The 20,514-nt window shown below is 42.4% G+C and overlaps 1 protein-coding gene across 1 annotated transcript; it reads right to left on the reverse strand.

The window, feature by feature from the left end:
- Positions 1-12,127: 12,127 nt before the first annotated feature.
- LOC125605118 lies at positions 12,128-16,567 on the reverse strand. Its single transcript, XM_048775122.1, has 2 exons — positions 16,306-16,567; positions 12,128-15,261 (listed from the first exon to the last, which is right to left on the reverse strand). The coding sequence occupies exon 2, from the start codon at positions 15,254-15,256 to the stop codon at positions 12,479-12,481; it is 2,778 nt and encodes a 925-aa protein (XP_048631079.1). The 5' UTR covers positions 15,257-15,261; positions 16,306-16,567; the 3' UTR covers positions 12,128-12,478.
- Positions 16,568-20,514: the final 3,947 nt, after the last annotated feature.

Consider the following 20,514-nt stretch of genomic DNA (forward strand, 5'->3'; position numbering starts at 1 on the left):
GATAATCAAATCATCCACATACACCAAAATCACTATGATCCCTGATGGTCCAACCAGTGTGAAGAGTGTATGATCTAGTTCAGACTTCCTGAACCCTCTCCCATTGAGAGTTGTACTAAGCTTTCTGTACCAAGCTCTAGGAGACTGCTTCAGCCCATATATAGCCTTCTTCAATCTCAAAACATTCCCTGGCTTTACTAGATGCTCAAGACCAGGAGGTGGATGCATGTATACTTCATCTTCAAGTTCACCTTGCAAGAAAGCATTCTTCACATCCATTTGCCACAAATCCCACTCCAAGTTTGTTGCAATAGATAACACAATTCGAATTGTGTGAAGCTTGGCCACTGGTGCAAAAGTATCAATGTAATCTTCCCCATAAGTCTGTGTAAATCCTCTTGCAACCAGCCTAGTCTTGCGCCTATCTATCTCCCCATTTGCAAGGTACTTGATGGTGAAGATCCATCTGCTTGAAACTGCCTTCTTCCCTTTAGGTAACTCACTCTCATACCAAGTATCATTCCTGATCATTGCATCCCTTTCATCTCCTACTGAATCTCTCCAAACCTTGTGCTTCATAGCTTCTTCATAAGATCTTGGTATCTCATTCTCATCCAAGTTACACATAAACACCATGTGCTCTTCTGGAAACTCTGCAAAGGAACACACGGCTTGAGAGGGATGCTCCACAGCCTGGGCATTGTAGTACACTCTCGTGTTTACCCAGTTGGAAGGATCCCTCCTTATCCTTGTGCTCCTCCGCAAGGTCTCAACCTGTTCTTCAGCCTGAACATTCTCTTGTGCTTCCTCTCTTAAACCAGTAGGTTCTCCCTGCTCATTTCCACCTGACTGAGCTTCACTCTCTACTTCCTGTGTCTCCTCCTGATCATGCTGACCTGAATCCTCTTGGTTATGCTCCTGCTCCCCTGATTCAGATCCATTCCCCCTCTCATGATCAAGAGGGGTTGTTCCTCCAGCTTCTCCAGCTTGATTAGAAGGTCCGGTTCTTCCTGGTTCCTGATCTTGGGATAATCCTATCCCTAGCCTCTCCAACAACACTCTCAATGTTGTTGCCTTCTCTGATGGAGCTCGGGACAGATCCTCTAGGTCTTCCCATTTCTTCTCCTCATAATACCCTTTAGACTCAACAAACTTCACTTCTCTAGATACCATAACCCTCCTAGTTATTGGATCATAACATTTGTAGCCTTTCTGAGTGATTGAGTACCCAATGAACATAGCTTTAGTACTCTTTGCTTCTAGCTTGTTCCTTCTTTCTCCGGGAATCATCACATAACATAAGCACCCAAAGACTCTCAAATGATCAATGTGTGGCTTGGCCTTGTTCAATACTTCAAAGGGAGACAGTTTCTTCAAGACACGGGTTGGCACTCTATTGATGAGATAGCAAGCAGTCTGAACAGCATCACTCCAAAACCTCTTAGGGACATTCATGTGGAACATGATTGATCTCGCAACCTCCATCAAATGTCTGTTCTTCCTCTCAGCCACCCCATTTTGTTGTGGTGTGTAAGGACAGCTAGTTTGTTGCACAATCCCATGCTTTGCAAGATGACTCTTGAAAGCATTGCTAGTGTATTCTCCTCCATTATCAGACCTCAGAATCCTCACAGTGGCATTGTACTGATTAGTAACATATGCTTGGAAGTTCATGAAGGCTTCTAGGACTCTGTCTTTGGAGGGAATTGTTAAGATGAGGAGATGAGGAGATGAAGAGTTGATACATGGATAGAGGAAGGGATTTGGAGCAGGCAGTAACTTTGGAGATTTACCACAGTAACTTTATTGTTACTGTGGTAACTGAGGTAAAAGACTTGGGAAGTTACCTTGCATCCATTTGGAGAGTGAAACACGCCAGGATGAGTCTGGATAAGCAAGGAGGAGTTTGGATAAGGTCTGGTCAAGGCTAGAGAGCTTTAGACAGGCTGGCACCAGCTTGAAAGCTAAAGCAAGATTCCCAAGCATGTGAGGAACCTTATTGGCTAGTTTGAATCAAGCATCTTTGACTACACATGCCTCTTATCCTAGCTAGACTGAACCTGGACGAAATTATGTATCCCTAATCTATATGTGTTGTAAACTCTCTCATTAATCAATCTAATGGAGTTTTGAGCCTCTCTCTCTATTCTCTCACTAAAATCTCTTAATCTCTTTAATCTTCTCATCTGATTATCCCTGATTAGTTGAATCATGCTCTAATACACAAAAGTGTATATGGTATCAGAGCCAGGTTGCGCAAAGTGGGAGAGTGTGATTCCTTTTTCTTAAAAATCTTGAGTGTTCTTGAGTGTTCTTGGTGTTCTTAACTTCTGGGTTTCATTATCTTGGTGGCGTGAGAGGTTCTGGTGAATCCAAATCATCTCAACATGGAAATGGAGCACAGACCTGAGTCAACTGTGAAGACTGAAGAGGAGAGGCATGGCGAGTGGTCAAGGTGGGCCAAAAGAGCTTTGGAAAGCTGTGGGTTATGGAGTAGTCATGGAAAGGGGAAACCTTTCATGGAAATGGCTACTGAAGAAGGTCAGACAAGAGGTCTGAAGCTGGGAAATGAAGTTGTTCAAGGAAACACTACAAAGAGTGAGATTGAAGCAACTTTAGGCAAGTCCAAGCTTGTGAGAGTCGTTGAGGACAGAGGGGTGATCCGCGGCTTGAGACAAGGAAAGGATGAGTGTTATCAGCTTGTGGGAAGGCTGAGAGAAGTATGGTCAGAGCTAGATGTGGTGAAGACACACACATCAAATCCGAGATGGTGTCAAGAAAGGAGGAAGCAAGATGTGATCTTCAGCTTCCTTATGGAAGAGGTATGTGAGCTTGTTAAATATACTTGTGATGTGTGGGAAATGAACAGGAAGCCAGAAAGATGGAAGGGAGGTACAAGCTGTAAGAGGGGAAGGTTGAGAAAACTTTCTAAGGAGTGGTTAATGAAGAGAAGGGCATGGAGAAAGGATAGCGAGTCTGAGCACTTGAGTGACAGGATGAGTGTGATCTTGAAGAGAATCAAGGATGTACTTCAGCAGATGGTTATAGGAGAGTGTTCATACTCAGCTTACATGGGAGAAACAGTAGGAGACAGTGCGGATATGAGAGGAATGGATACCAAGAGGGCAGATGAGTGTGTGACAAAGAAGGAATGGGATGAGTTGGTTAAGCATGTGTATGCTTTGGCTACGACCCGGAGTCTGGGTGCTCCTGCCAAAGCATCCACATCTAAACCCATCATCATTGACTCTGGAGCAACACACCACATGATCAGTGACAAGAGACTAATCAGTGAGGTTAAAGCAGCAACAGGGAGTGTCATGATAGCCAATGGTACCAGGATCCCAATAGAAGGAGTGGGAAACCTCAAGCTGTTTGAGAAGAACTCCACTGCCTTCTACCTACCTCAGTTTACATCCAATCTAATCTCAGTTAAGAAGGCTACAGTTGATCTGGATTGTCAAGTGGTTTTCAGACCAAATGAAGTTGAGTTCCAGGATTTGAAGACTGGAAGAGTTATTGGCAGAGGAGACAGCAAGCATCAGCTCTATCATCTCCAAACAACTGAGGCGCCTAGTCCTGTGGAGTCTGTGTGTTTAAGCAGCACAACGGATAGGTGTGATAATCTCACATGGCATGCAAGGCTGGGACATCCTCATGCCAAGGCAATTGAACTGATTCTACCAAGTATGGCGTTCAATCACTTGGAGTGTGAAGCTTGTATACTTGGAAAGCACTGTAGAACTGTCTTCCCAACATCAGAAACCATATATGAGAATTGCTTTGATCTGGTGCATTCAGACGTGTGGACAGCTCCCTGTATGTCTAGAGACAGCCATAAGTACTTTGTGACTTTCATTGATGAGAAGTCCAAGTACACATGGATCACCATGATTCCCTCCAAAGACAGAGTCCTGGAAGCCTTCATGAACTTCCAAGCATATGTTACTAACCAGTACAATGCCACTGTGAAGATTCTGAGGTCTGATAATGGAGGAGAATACACTAGCAATGCTTTCAAGAGTCATCTTGCAAAGCATGGGATTGTGCAACAAACTAGCTGCCCTTACACACCACAACAAAATGGGGTGGCTGAGAGGAAGAACAGACATTTGATGGAGGTTGCGAGATCAATAATGTTCCACATGAATGTCCCTAAGAGGTTTTGGAGTGATGCTGTTCAGACTGCTTGCTATCTCATCAATAGAGTGCCAACCCGTGTATTGAAGAAACTGTCTCCCTTTGAAGTATTAAACAAGGCCAAGCCACACATTGATCATTTGAGAGTCTTTGGGTGCTTATGTTATGTGATGATTCCCGGAGAAAGAAGGAACAAGCTAGAAGCAAAGAGTACTAAAGCTATGTTCATTGGGTACTCAATCACTCAGAAAGGCTACAAATGTTATGATCCAATAACTAGGAGGGTTATGGTATCTAGAGAAGTGAAGTTTGTTGAGTCTAAAGGGTATTATGAGGAGAAGAAATGGGAAGACCTAGAGGATCTGTCCCGAGCTCCATCAGAGAAGGCAACAACATTGAGGGTGTTGTTGGAGAGGCTAGGGATAGGATTATCCCAAGATCAGGAACCAGGAAGAACAGGACCTTCTAATCAAGCTGGAGAAGCTGGAGGAACAACTCCTCTTGATCATGAGAGGGGGAATGGATCTGAATCAGGGGAGCAGGAGCATAACCAAGAGGATTCAGGTCAGCATGATCAGGAGGAGACACATGAAGTAGAGAGTGGAGCTCAGTCAGGTGGAAATGAGCAGGGAGAACCTACTGGAAATGAGCAGGGAGAACCTACTGGTTTAAGAGAGGAAGCACAAGAGAATGTTCAGGCTGAAGAACAGGTTGAGACCTTGCGGAGGAGCACAAGGATAAGGAGGGATCCTTCCAACTGGGTAAACACGAGAGTGTACTACAATGCCCAGGCTGTGGAGCATCCCTCTCAAGCTGTGTGTTCCTTTGCTGAGTTTCCAGAAGAGCACATGGTGTTTATGTGTAACTTGGATGAGAATGAGATACCAAGATCTTATGAAGAAGCTATGAAGCACAAGGTTTGGAGAGATTCAGTAGGAGATGAAAGGGATGCAATGATCAGGAATGATACTTGGTATGAGAGTGAGTTACCTAAAGGGAAGAAGGCAGTTTCAAGCAGATGGATCTTCACCATCAAGTACCTTGCAAATGGGGAGATAGATAGGCGCAAGACTAGGCTGGTTGCAAGAGGATTTACACAAACTTATGGGGAAGATTACATTGATACTTTTGCACCAGTGGCCAAGCTTCACACAATTCGAATTGTCTTATCTATTGCAACAAACTTGGAGTGGGATTTGTGGCAAATGGATGTGAAGAATGCGTTCTTGCAAGGTGAACTTGAAGATGAAGTATACATGCATCCACCTCCTGGTCTTGAGCATCTAGTAAAGCCAGGGAATGTTTTGAGATTGAAGAAAGCAATATATGGGTTGAAACAGTCACCTAGAGCTTGGTACAGGAAGCTGAGTACAACACTCAATGGGAGAGGCTTTAGGAAGTCTGAACTAGATCACACTCTCTTCACCTTGACAGGACCTTCAGGGAGCATTGTGATTCTAGTGTATGTGGATGATTTGATTATCACAGGAAGTGATAAGGCAGGGATTCAGGCTACTAAGGAGTTTCTCAAATCTGTGTTTGACATCAAGGATTTGGGAGAGATGAAGTATTTTCTGGGCATTGAGATATGCAGATCAAAGGAGGGTTTGTTTATGTCTCAAAGGAAGTATACTATGGATATGTTGAAGGAGACTGATGTGCTTGGAGGAAAGATAGCTAAGACACCCCTTGAGGAGGGATATAAAGTTCTGCGTGAGGGGGAGGTTGAAGAGAAGCAGCTGTTTGAAGATCCTAAGCTATACAGGAAGATGGTTGGCAAGCTGATCTACTTGACCATCACCAGACCAGATATATGTTTTGCTGTGAACCAAGTGAGTCAGCATATGCAGGCGCCAAAGGTCCATCACTGGAAGATGGTTGATAGGATACTGAGGTATCTGAGTGGGACGACTGGACAAGGAGTTTGGATGGGTTGTAATGGCAGTACAGAAGTGGTTGGGTATTGTGATGCTGATTGGGCAGGAGATAGAGTGGACAGGAGATCAACTACTGGGTATTGTACATTCATTGGAGGAACTTGGTTACTTGGAAGAGTAAGAAGCAGAAGGTTATCTCTTGTTCAAGTGCTGAAGCTGAGTATAGAGCCATGCTGAAGCTGACAAACGAGTTGGTGTGGATCAAGGGGATCTTGAAGCACCTAGAGATTGAGCAGAGTACTCCTATGACTATGCATTGTGACAATCAAGCAGCTATTCACATTGCCTCCAACTCAGTGTTTCATGAGAGAACAAAGCACATAGAGGTGGATTGCCATAAGGTGAGGCAGATGATTATCTTAGGAGTGATTCTGCCATGTTATACAAGAAGTGAAGATCAGCTTGCAGATGTGTTTACTAAGGCAGCGAGATTGAAGACAATGGAGTCCATACTATCCAGGCTTGGACTCATTGATCTTACTCCCAGGAGCTGAGCCCCTTAACCATGGAGTCTCCACTCTTTTTCCCTCATCAAAGTTTTATCCCAATGGGTTTTCTTTGGTGAGGTTTTTAATGAGGGAGGTCTTCATGGTTTCCAAGCTTGACTTGTTCCACATGGTCAAGCTTGAGGGGGAGTGTTAAGATGAGGAGATGAGGAGATGAAGAGTTGATACATGGATAGAGGAAGGGATTTGGAGCAGGCAGTAACTTTGGAGATTTACCACAGTAACTTTATTGTTACTGTGGTAACTGAGGTAAAAGACTTGGGAAGTTACCTTGCATCCATTTGGAGAGTGAAACACGCCAGGATGAGTCTGGATAAGCAAGGAGGAGTTTGGATAAGGTCTGGTCAAGGCTAGAGAGCTTTAGACAGGCTGGCACCAGCTTGAAAGCTAAAGCAAGATTCCCAAGCATGTGAGGAACCTTATTGGCTAGTTTGAATCAAGCATCTTTGACTACACATGCCTCTTATCCTAGCTAGACTGAACCTGGACGAAATTATGTATCCCTAATCTATATGTGTTGTATACTCTCTCATTAATCAATCTAATGGAGTTTTGAGCCTCTCTCTCTATTCTCTCACTAAAATCTCTTAATCTCTTTAATCTTCTCATCTGATTATCCCTGATTAGTTGAATCATGCTCTAATACACAAAAGTGTATAGGAATCATGGTGATCCATGTGTACTTGGACTTCTCATCAATGAAAGTCACAAAGTACTTATGGCTGTCTCTAGACATACAGGGAGCTGTCCACACGTCTGAATGCACCAGATCAAAGCAATTCTCATATCTGGTTTCTGATGTTGGGAAGACAGTCCTACAGTGCTTTCCAAGTATACAAGCTTCACACTCCAAGTGATTGAACGCCATACTTGGTAGAATCAGTTCAATTGCCTTGGCATGAGGATGTCCCAGCCTTGCATGCCATGTGAGATTATCACACCTATCCGTTGTGCTGCTTAAACACACAGACTCCACAGGACTAGGCGCCTCAGTTGTTTGGAGATGATAGAGCTGATGCTTGCTGTCTCCTCTGCCAATAACCCTTCCAGTCTTCAAATCCTGGAACTCAACTTCATTTGGTCTGAAAACCACTTGACAATCCAGATCAACTGTAGCCTTCTTAACTGAGATTAGATTGGATGTAAACTGAGGTAAGTAGAAGGCAGTGGAGTTCTTCTCAAACAGCTTGAGGTTTCCCACTCCTTCTATTGGGATCCTGGTACCATTGGCTATCATGACACTCCCTGTTGCTGCTTTAACCTCACTGATTAGTCTCTTGTCACTGATCATGTGGTGTGTTGCTCCAGAGTCAATGATGATGGGTTTAGATGTGGATGCTTTGGCAGGAGCACCCAGACTCCGGGTCGTAGCCAAAGCATACACATGCTTAACCAACTCATCCCATTCCTTCTTTGTCACACACTCATCTGCCCTCTTGGTATCCATTCCTCTCATATCCGCACTGTCTCCTACTGTCTCTCCCATGTAAGCTGAGTATGAACACTCTCCTATAACCATCTGCTGAAGTACATCCTTGATTCTCTTCAAGATTACACTCATCCTGTCACTTAAGTGCTCAGACTCGCTATCCTTTCTCCATGCCCTTCTCTTCATTAACCACTCCTTAGAAAGTTTTCTCAACCTTCCCTTCTTAGAGCTTGTACCTCCCTTCCATCTTTCTGGCTTCCTGTTCATTTCCCACACATCACAAGTATATTTAACAAGCTCACATACCTCTTCCATAAAGAAGCTGAAGATCACATCTTGCTTCCTCCTTTCTTGGCAACATCTCGGATTTGATGTGTGTGCCTTCACCACATCTAGCTCCGACCATACTTCTCTCAGCCTTCCCACAAGCTGATAACACTCATCCTCTCCTTGTCTCAAGCCGCGGATCACCCCTCTGTCCTCAACGACTCTCACAAGCTTGGACTTGCCTAAAGTTGCTTCAATCTCACTCTTTGTAGTGTCTCCTTGAACAACTTCATTTCCCAGCTTCAGACCTCTTGTCTGACCTTCTTCAGTAGCCATTTCCATGAAAGGTTTCCCCTTTCCATGACTACTCCATAACCCACAGCTTTCCAAAGCTCTCTTTGCCCATCTTGACCAATCGCCATCCCTCTCTTCTTCAAGCTCCATGGTTGTACTAGATCTGTGCTTCATTTCCATGTTGAGATAGTTTGAATCCATCAGAATATCTCACACCACTCAGATAATAAAGACCAGAACTCAAGAACACCAAGAACACTCAAGAACCCTCAAGAACACTCAAGAACACCCAGATTTTATGAAAAACGAAATCACACTCTCCCCTTTTTAGCAACCTGGCTCTGATACCATATACACTTTTGTGTATTAGAGCATGATTCAACCAATCAGGGATAATCAGATGAAAAGATTAAAGAGATTAAGAGATTCTAGTGAGAGAATAAAGAGAGAGAGACTCAAAACTCCATTAATTAATAACTGATGAGGTTTACAAGTATTAATAGAGAGAGCAACAAGGAAATTCGAAATGGTTAAGCATGTGTAGTCAAAGGACAGGCTGGAACTCCTTTTGAATCACTTGTGTTGAGTTGAGTTGATTATATTGGTATGGAGAGAAGAGGAGTTGAAGAGGAGAAGAGATGGAGAAGCTTAGGGGGTTTGGGTGTGAATGGTACGGACGTCCGTACAAGGCCGTACATGGCCGTACCGTCCGTACCAAAGGTCTCGACCAAAACTTACCCAACTCGACCAAGTGAAACGGTAACAAGGGAGTGTTACCTTGGGGACTTAAGGAGAAGGGATCAGACCGTTGAGTGGATAAGGGAAGAGCGTGCCAGGCTGGAACAGGCTGTAAAGAGGCAAAGCATGTGAGCCTTACCATCCAATCATCCGGAAAGCAACCTTGACTCTACATGCTTCAATAGTGCCCATTTCGCCTCTTGTAAACCCTAATGCCTTCTATATAAATATGTAACCTCACTCATTAATAAGATCAATCAGTTCGAGTCTCTCTAATCTCTTAGACTATGGTTTTCTCTTAGACACTAAACGGCTCTTTCTAGTCTCTTAATCTTTCACAAACTTCTCTTAATCACTTCCTAAACACTCTCTTTATTCTAATCACTCTAAAGATCTCTTAATCTCATATGGTATCAGAGCCAGGTTCATTTGAATCTGGGGTTTGATCTTTAGAGAGTTACAAGCTAAACGTCTTTGAAGCTACACACGAGTAGTCTTGAAGGTGTTGAAGCTGTGGTTCGTTCTAGTTGAAGCTGTGCTACGTTCTGTGGGTTTGCGTGATTCTAGACTCAAGGTTGGTGTGTACGAGATCCAAGATACAAGTTTTCAAGTCAAGCAAAGATGGAACTATACACTTTTGTGTATTAGAGCATGATTCAACCAATCAGGGATAATCAGATGAAAATATTAAAGAGATTAAGAGATTCTAGTGAGAGAATAAAGAGAGAGAGACTCAAAACTCCATTAATTAATAACTGATGAGGTTTACAAGTATTAATAGAGAGAGCAACAAGGAAATTCGAAATGGTTAAGCATGTGTAGTCAAAGGACAGGCTGGAACTCCTTTTGAATCACTTGGCTGTGCTTTCTCACATGCTTGCACTAGTATAAAGGTAACTTCTCCTTTCCAGCATCATACAGGCTGTCAAAGTGATCCCTTATCCTTCCTTAACCTCACTTATCCTCTTTGGTCGAGTTTCCTCTCTTCTCTTCACTAAGTTACCTTCTCATCCCATCAGATAACTTCCCCAAGTAGTTACTGTGGTTAAAATAAAGTTACCACAGTAAAACTCTAAAGTTACTGTCTCAGCCTCCTTGGTCTTCATCTCAATACTCCCCCTCAAGCTTGACCATGTAGAACAAGTCAAGCTTGGAAACCATGAAGACCTCCCTCGTTAAAAACCTCACCAAGTAAAACCCATTGGGATAAAACCTTGATGAGGGAAAAAGAGTGGAGACTCCATGGTTAAGGGGCTCAGCTCCTAGGAGTCAGATCAATGAGTCCAAGCCTTGACAGTATGGACTCCATTGTCTTCAATCTCGCTGCCTTAGTAAACACATCTGCAAGCTGATCTTCACTTCTTGTATAACATGGCAGAATCACTCCTAAGATGATCATCTGCCTCACCTTATGACAATCCACCTCTATGTGCTTTGTTCTCTCATGAAACACTGAATTGGAGGCAATGTGGATAGCTGCTTGATTGTCACAATGCATTGTCATAGGTGTGGCCTGCTCGATCTCCAAGTGCTTCAAGATCCCCTTGATCCACACCAACTCATTTGTAAGCTTCAACATAGCTCTATACTCAGCTTCAGCACTTGAACAGGAGATGACCTTCTGCTTCTTACTCTTCCAAGTAACCAGATTCCCTCCAATGAATGTACAATACCCAGTAGTTGATCTCCTGTCCACTCTATCTCCTGCCCAATCAGCATCACAATACCCAACCACTTCTGTACTGCCATTGCAACCCATCCAAACTCCTTGTCCATGTGAGCCACTCAAATACCTCAGTATCCTATCAACCATCTTCCAGTGATGTACCTTTGGCGCCTGCATATGTTGGCTCACTTGATTCACAGCAAAGCATATATCAGGTCTGGTGATAGTCAAGTAGATCAGCTTACCCACCATCCTCCTATACAGCTTAGCATCCTCAAACAACTGGTTCTCTTCAACCTCCCCCTCACGCAAGACCTTATACCCTTCCTCAAGAGGTGTCTTAGCTATCTTCCCTCCAAGCACATCAGTCTCCTTCAGCATATCCATAGTATACTTCCTTTGAGACATAAACAAACCCTCCTTAGATCTGCATATCTCAATCCCCAAAAAATACTTCATCTCTCCCAAGTCTTTAATATCAAACACAGACTTGAGAAACTCTTTGGTGGCTTTAATCCCAGCCTTATCACTCCCTGTGATAATCAAATCATCCACATACACCAAAATCACTATGATCCCTGATGGTCCAACCAGTGTGAAGAGTGTATGATCTAGTTCAGACTTCCTGAACCCTCTCCCATTGAGAGTTGTACTAAGCTTTCTGTACCAAGCTCTAGGAGACTGCTTCAGCCCATATATAGCCTTCTTCAATCTCAAAACATTCCCTGGCTTTACTAGATGCTCAAGACCAGGAGGTGGATGCATGTATACTTCATCTTCAAGTTCACCTTGCAAGAAAGCATTCTTCACATCCATTTGCCACAAATCCCACTCCAAGTTTGTTGCAATAGATAACACAATTCGAATTGTGTGAAGCTTGGTAATACACTCCTAGGATGCTTCTCTGGTTGGAATGGGATAGATCCTTGCAAACAGAGAATCAAAGACTCAATCTGCTTCAAGGTTTGTGGAATGAATGGTGACACAAAGAGATGTGAGAGGTCTCCTTGATACTCCTAAGTGAATCCCTTGGATATGACACACCAAGACAATCACTCTTGTGGTTTTGTTAGATATGACACACTAACAAAGACTCAAGAACACTCAGATCTACAAGAAGACTTGCAGCCGTCAGAGAGAGACAAAAGTCTGAAAATAAAAGATTGGATAACTCTATTAGGGTTTTCAGACACATATTTATAGAGAAAGCAAGGAACAGGCTCCTTGGTCTCTAAATGGGCCTTAAAAATAAACCTTATGTAACCCATATAAAACCTTATAAGGGCTTTCAAGTCTGGCAGCTTAATTCTCAAGTCTGGCAGCTTAATTCTCAAGTCTAGCAAAGATAAATAATTAAAATAAAGTCTTGAACTGAGATCATCAAATGAGTGATAGGAAAGCAACATATGGCCTCATTAAAAACCTATCTTTGGAAAACCCAGTGGGACAAAACCAAAGATAGGGAAAAAGAGCACACATATGTTACTTGCTCATTTGATGTCTATCTTGGAAGTGAGATGGCTTGAATTGTGGTAAGTGTGTCTTGGTTGATCAAGCTTCTTCCAAGACTCTCTTCTTGCTTCAGTGATGTCTTAAGTAATCCTCCAATGGCTTCTTTGAGTTGCTTGCTTCTGGCTCGAGTCATAGGACCTTCAGATATGGCTAGAGCTCCTCCATCAGCTGGATCAGCCATGCTCTCATTATCTTCTTTGTTTGACTGGTCCATGATCATATCATCCCCTCCCTCTTGAAAAGGATTTGTCCTCAAATCTAGCTCATCTGCAACAAAAGGAGCCAAGTCAGTAACATTAAAGCTATTACTTATATCATACTTACCTTGAAGATCAAGCTTGTATGCTGCATCTGGAGGTGCTTCTTTGATGAGGATGAAGCAAGTGATGTCCTGATGTCTCTCCAGGTTCAGATCATGTGGCTTGAAACGCTTGTCTTCCTCACGCTTGTTCTTTCTCCTTGTATGCTTCAAAGCTTCTTCATAATCTGCACATGGCTCTTTTGACAAAAACAAGTGCATCATATCTGTGTAATCAATAAAAGAATTCTTGAAAACATGATTAGTTACCTTAGCATGCTCACCTGGTCGCCATAGATAGGATTGAGATGTTATAAACTCAGAAAAATTCAAACAAAGCAAACACAGGTTCACCTGACTTGTAGAGCCCATAACTCTTTCTCCTGAGAAGCTTTGGACATGATTCCAATTCGCCGTGAGCCCCTGATGAGTTAAGTTTCCATGGAAGTCGAGTTTGTTGCTTAATTCCTTCTGGTTGCTGAGATATGATCCTCGGACTGCTCCTATGTCAAAGCTGGCGGCTAGACAGTTTCCAAGATTTGATTGTTGCAACTCAAACTTAGCTAAGGATTCATCATTGATACTCTGATCATTATAGCCCCTTTCTTCACCTGTACCTTTTTCAACTTGTTTTGGACAAGACAAGTGTGTTATCATGTCAAAGAAAGTGTTGTAGACCAGAATGTCTCCAAAGCACAAAACAGTATGATTCCTCCATCTATTATGCATATCAAAGAAAATATTGCAGACCCAAATATCATCAAGGATTAAGTTCATACATTCAGAATCAGTGAACTCTAGTTTCAATTGTGGAACAGGTTTTTCAAAGAAAGTGTTATACACTAGAATATCCTCAAAGAACAACCCTACACGTTTAGAATCATTTTTAGCACACAAACAGTCAAGCTCAAACTCAGAGATATTTGCAGACTTCACAATTTCAACCCTAACATCAGAATGATGCAATATCGGTTCATGCAACTTCCTAGGTTCTTTCAAAACATATGTAGATGCAAGAAAATAATCAGAGATCAGTTCATGCCTAGGAAAGTTCACAACAAAACTATTTTCTTCAGTTCTAGCAAACAAATCAAAAGGTTTTCTAAAATAGAACTCGGTTGGCTTGAAAACAGGTTCTAAAATCTTTTCATGGTGATTCATAAATTGTTCAAAACTCAAAACATGACCAGAAAAGTTTTTATTACCATATTGAAAATATTTTTTATCAAAAAGTTTATCTGGTTCAAGTTCTTTGAAAGATTTAAGCATGCTGTCATAAACAGAGTTTGAAACACAAAAATCTTTAACTTTGTCAAGACCAAAACGCTTCACATCATGAGTACTAACCATAAGAAACATTTCAGGCACAGAAGTAACCATATTAAACTCCTTACAGTGCTTTTGCAGGTCATAAGACAAGGATTCAGGAGTTGTATTTGACTGCAAGCTGTTCGGCTGTTCCAACTTTTGTCCTTGTGTTGATTGCTCTGCTTCTCTTTCTGCTGAATCTTCTTTTGCAACCTGTGACACTGAAACAATGCTACTCGGTTGCAACGGTTCAAGACAAGTTAGTTCTTCAAAGGAATTATTAAAATTAAATTCAGACTGAGGTAAGAAAAGAGAACACTCTTGTCCTATCTTAGAATTTTCCTTCTCCATAGATGTTTCGGTTTGGACTTCTTGAATTGGTGCAGCTGACTCTGGTTCTACATTTTTGAGTTCTGAGACAGTAGTAACTGGTTCTTGGTGCTGTGTTTCCATGGATGGACGTGCTGTGTTGGTCCTTTTGAGTTGCTTTTCCACATCCATCACCACTTGAGACAGCTTCTTTATGTCCTTCTCACTGAACCAGCTTGTTGTCTTGCTAGGTAAACCAGTAACACTGGCTGGACTTGATCTCATACTGACTTGTTGTTTCTGAACTGAGTTTGCACAGCATGGCTTTGTTTCAGACTGTTTTTGAAGTAGTTCCTTGTGGTAGTGTCTTGGAACATACTTATGACGCATCAAAGCCCTTAATTTAAGCCAGGTTGTAACTGGTTCTTTTCCATAGTGTCTCCTAGACGACACCAATTGATTCCACCAGCTTGAAGCATAACCAACAAACTCAGCAGTAGCCATTTGAACCTTCTTTCTTTCAGCAGAGTGTTGATAGTTAAAAATCAACTCCATCTTCTCTTCCCACTCCACGTATGCAGCAGGTTCAGCATCACCATAGAAAGGAGGGATTTTTAGCTTTTGATCAGCCAATTTATCTTTGTGATTGCTTCGGCCTTCATGCCTACGTGTCTGTCTCCTCTCACTGCTTCTAGACTCAAAACTATGACCAGTAGCTTGTTGGAGTTCCTGTCTCAACTCATGCCGGAATTTATCAAGGCTGGCTTTCATCTTCTCCTGCATCTGAGCACTCATAGCCTTAAGTAAAAGCTTTTCATCCTTAGTGAGTTCTCCTTTTTGATCTCCTGCCATGGTACCTGAGACAAGAGAAAGACTAAGCCAGTAAGGAGTTCGAAATCAAAATCAAATAAGGAAAACAAATAAGAGATGAAACAAATTCAGCACAGATCTAGAATAAAAATTCTGAGATTTTCGACAAACAAGAACAGATCTATCAGTTTTACACAAGTTAATCAACAGATCAGATGATAAACTGATAGAAACAATAGATCTAACACAACAACAACAACAAGAGATGAACAGATTCAGTACAGATCTAGAATAAAAATTCTGAGATTTATCACTTTCAAAGCACAGAACAACAGATCTATCAATATTGAACTCAGAGTGAAACAGATCGACAGAAATAAGACAACAAACCCAGATCTAGCAATGGTTATGAAAGCAAATGAATAGATCTAGTGAAATCTTAAAGAAAACGAGAACTTCCCTAGCCAGAGTTGCTCTGATACCACATAATACACTCCTAGGATGCTTCTCTGGTTGGAATGGGATAGATCCTTGCAAACAGAGAATCAAAGACTCAATCTGCTTCAAGGTTTGTGGAATGAATGGTGACACAAAGAGATGTGAGAGGTCTCCTTGATACTCCTAAGTGAATCCCTTGGATATGACACACCAAGACAATCACTCTTGTGGTTTTGTTAGATATGACACACTAACAAAGACTCAAGAACACTCAGATCTACAAGAAGACTTGCAGCCGTCAGAGAGAGACAAAAGTCTGAAAATAAAAGATTGGATAACTCTATTAGGGTTTTCAGACACATATTTATAGAGAAAGCAAGGAACAGGCTCCTTGGTCTCTAAATGGGCCTTAAAAATAAACCTTATGTAACCCATATAAAACCTTATAAGGGCTTTCAAGTCTGGCAGCTTAATTCTCAAGTCTGGCAGCTTAATTCTCAAGTCTAGCAAAGATAAATAATTAAAATAAAGTCTTGAACTGAGATCATCAAATGAGTGATAGGAAAGCAACATATGGCCTCATTAAAAACCTATCTTTGGAAAACCCAGTGGGACAAAACCAAAGATAGGGAAAAAGAGCACACATATGTTACTTGCTCATTTGATGTCTATCTTGGAAGTGAGATGGCTTGAATTGTGGTAAGTGTGTCTTGGTTGATCAAGCTTCTTCCAAGACTCTCTTCTTGCTTCAGTGATGTCTTAAGTAATCCTCCAATGGCTTCTTTGAGTTGCTTGCTTCTGGCTCGAGTCATAGGACCTTCAGATATGGCTAGAGCTCCTCCATCAGCTGGATCAGCCATGCTCTCATTATCTTCTTTGTTTGACTGGTCCATGATCATATCACTTGGCCACTGGTGCAAAAGTATCAATGTAATCTTCCCCATAAGTCTGTGTAAATCCTCTTGCAACCAGCCTAGTCTTGCGCCTATCTATCTCCCCATTTGCAAGGTACTTGATGGTGAAGATCCATCTGCTTGAAACTGCCTTCTTCCCTTTAGGTAACTCACTCTCATACCAAGTATCATTCCTGATCATTGCATCCCTTTCATCTCCTACTGAATCTCTCCAAACCTTGTGCTTCATAGCTTCTTCATAAGATCTTGGTATCTCATTCTCATCCAAGTTACACATAAACACCATGTGCTCTTCTGGAAACTCTGCAAAGGAACACACGGCTTGAGAGGGATGCTCCACAGCCTGGGCATTGTAGTACACTCTCGTGTTTACCCAGTTGGAAGGATCCCTCCTTATCCTTGTGCTCCTCCGCAAGGTCTCAACCTGTTCTTCAGCCTGAACATTCTCTTGTGCTTCCTCTCTTAAACCAGTAGGTTCTCCCTGCTCATTTCCACCTGACTGAGCTTCACTCTCTACTTCCTGTGTCTCCTCCTGATCATGCTGACCTGAATCCTCTTGGTTATGCTCCTGCTCCCCTGATTCAGATCCATTCCCCCTCTCATGATCAAGAGGGGTTGTTCCTCCAGCTTCTCCAGTTTGATTAGAAGGTCCGGTTCTTCCTGGTTCCTGATCTTGGGATAATCCTATCCCTAGCCTCTCCAACAACACTCTCAATGTTGTTGCCTTCTCTGATGGAGCTCGGGACAGATCCTCTAGGTCTTCCCATTTCTTCTCCTCATAATACCCTTTAGACTCAACAAACTTCACTTCTCTAGATACCATAACCCTCCTAGTTATTGGATCATAACATTTGTAGCCTTTCTGAGTGATTGAGTACCCAATGAACATAGCTTTAGTACTCTTTGCTTCTAGCTTGTTCCTTCTTTCTCCGGGAATCATCACATAACATAAGCACCCAAAGACTCTCAAATGATCAATGTGTGGCTTGGCCTTGTTCAATACTTCAAAGGGAGACAGTTTCTTCAAGACACGGGTTGGCACTCTATTGATGAGATAGCAAGCAGTCTGAACAGCATCACTCCAAAACCTCTTAGGGACATTCATGTGGAACATGATTGATCTCGCAACCTCCATCAAATGTCTGTTCTTCCTCTCAGCCACCCCATTTTGTTGTGGTGTGTAAGGACAGCTAGTTTGTTGCACAATCCCATGCTTTGCAAGATGACTCTTGAAAGCATTGCTAGTGTATTCTCCTCCATTATCAGACCTCAGAATCCTCACAGTGGCATTGTACTGATTAGTAACATATGCTTGGAAGTTCATGAAGGCTTCTAGGACTCTGTCTTTGGAGGGAATCATGGTGATCCATGTGTACTTGGACTTCTCATCAATGAAAGTCACAAAGTACTTATGGCTGTCTCTAGACATACAGGGAGCTGTCCACACGTCTGAATGCACCAGATCAAAGCAATTCTCATATCTGGTTTCTGATGTTGGGAAGACAGTCCTACAGTGCTTTCCAAGTATACAAGCTTCACACTCCAAGTGATTGAACGCCATACTTGGTAGAATCAGTTCAATTGCCTTGGCATGAGGATGTCCCAGCCTTGCATGCCATGTGAGATTATCACACCTATCCGTTGTGCTGCTTAAACACACAGACTCCACAGGACTAGGCGCCTCAGTTGTTTGGAGATGATAGAGCTGATGCTTGCTGTCTCCTCTGCCAATAACCCTTCTGTTGAGATGAAGACCAAGAAGTGAAGAGATGGAGCTTTGGGGTTAATAGAGTGTTGAGGCTGAGACAGTAACTTTAGAGATTACCATGGTAACTTTTATTTTACCACAGTAACTTTGGAGTGGTAAGATAAAAGCATGGGAAGTTACCTTGAACCTATTTGGAGAAGGGATCACGTCCAAAGGGGAGCAAGGAGTGGTGTGGATAAGGTTTGGTCATAGCTGGAAAGGTGAAGCCACTTTACAGCCTGTCCAAGCATGTGAAGCCTCTCAGCAGCCAGCTAGCCTTGACTTCACATGCTTTGAGTCCCATTTTCGAAATCCTCTTTGTATCAGCCTTATCTCTTCATTTATAACTTGTATCTGAGACATTAAAATTAATCAATGGAGTTTTGAGTCTCTCTCTCTCTCTAGAATCTCTCTATTCTCTCTAAACTTTACTCTAATCTTCTCTGATTATTATTAAACACACTCTAAAACACAAAAGTGTATATGGTATCAGAGCCAGGTTGCTCAAAAGGGGGTGAGTGTGTGATTTCTTTTTCGCAAATCTGGGTTCTTTCTTGAGTGTTCTTAGTGTTCTTGGTGTTCTTGAGTGTTCTTGGTGAGTCTGGGTTATGTTCTTCAGTCACTAGGCTCGTTTGGATATTTCTGATGGAAACAAACAACCTAGGCATGGAGATGAAGCATAGTTCTAGTATTCCATTGAAGCTTGAAGAGGAAACTGGTGGAAGTTGGTCAAGATGGGCGAAGGCAGTGTTGAGGAGCTGTGTGTTGTGGAGTAGTCATAAAAAGGGGAAGCCTTTGAGAAGAATGGCTACAGAAGCAGGTCAGGCGTGGAGTCTGAGGTATGAAGATAGAGTTGTTCAAGAAAACCATACAAGATGTGGGATTGAAGCAGCTCATGGGAGTAGATCCGATCTGAAGAAGGTTTGTGGAGTCAAGAGAGCTAACACAGACCTGAGAAGAGGAAAGGAAGAACTCCATCAGCTTGTGGGCAAGCTGAAATACTTGTGGAGAGAGCTGGATTTGTTGAGATCAAGAACATCAGATCCGGAGGTGATTCAAGAAAGGCTGGAGCAAGATGTAGTCTTGAGCCTTCTAGTGAGCTTAAACTCATCATATGGTCAGCTGATTATGCAAGTAGCCAAAGATGATGAGCGAGTAGATGTGGATGGGTTGTGTGAGCTTGTTCAGTCTTCATATAAAGTATATGAGAAGAGCAAGAGACTGATCAGGATCAGAGATGGTACAAGGTGTAAGAAGGGAAGATTGAGGAGACTGTCCAGGACTTGGGTCATGGTGAGAAAGACTCAGAGGAAGAGTAGACAGTGTGGATACTTTGGGAATGATATGGAGACAAGACTGATTAAAGAGTTTGCGCAGCATGTGGTTAGAGGAGAGTGTTCCTACTCAGCCTATATGGGTAGTTCAGTAGAAGAAAGTGTGGTTATGAAGGGGCAAGGAACCAAAGGAGCAGATGATCCTATCACAAAGAAAGAATGGGATGGGTTTGTCAAGTATGTGTATGCTTTGGCTACGACCCGGAGACAAGGTGCTCCTGCCTTAGCATCCACATCCAAACCCATCATCATTGATTCTGGAGCAACACATCATATGATCAGTGATAGAAGTCTGATAAGTGAAGTCAAGGCTGCAACAGGGAGTGTCATGATAGCTAATGGTGCTAGGATCCCAATAGAAGGAGTGGGAAACCTCAAGCTGTTTGAGAAGAACTCACCTGCATTCTACCTGCCTCAGTTCACTTCAAATCTGATATCAGTGAAGAAGGCCACAGTTGATCTTGATTGTCAAGTAGTATTCAGGCCAAATGAAGTTGAGTTTCAAGATTTGAAGACTGGGAGAGTTATTGGTAGAGGGGACAGCAAGAATCAGTTATATCATCTCCAAACAGCTAAGACCTCTAACCCTATTGATTCTGTATGCTTGAGTAGTACTGCTGATAGGTGTGATAGTATTACTTGGCATGCTAGATTAGGACATCCTCATGCTCGTGCAATTGAATTGATTATGCCTAATATGTCATTCAATCACTTGGAATGTGAAGCTTGCATCTTAGGGAAGCATTGTAGAACTGTTTTTCCCACATCAGAGACCATATATGCAAATTGCTTTGATCTTGTTCATTCTGATGTGTGGACAGCCCCTTGTATGTCTAGAGAAAACCAGAAGTACTTTGTGACATTCAT

Source organism: Brassica napus, unplaced genomic scaffold (assembly GCF_020379485.1).
Source record: "Brassica napus cultivar Da-Ae unplaced genomic scaffold, Da-Ae ScsIHWf_703;HRSCAF=1021, whole genome shotgun sequence".
In the NCBI taxonomy this organism is placed as follows: Eukaryota; Viridiplantae; Streptophyta; class Magnoliopsida; order Brassicales; family Brassicaceae; genus Brassica; species Brassica napus.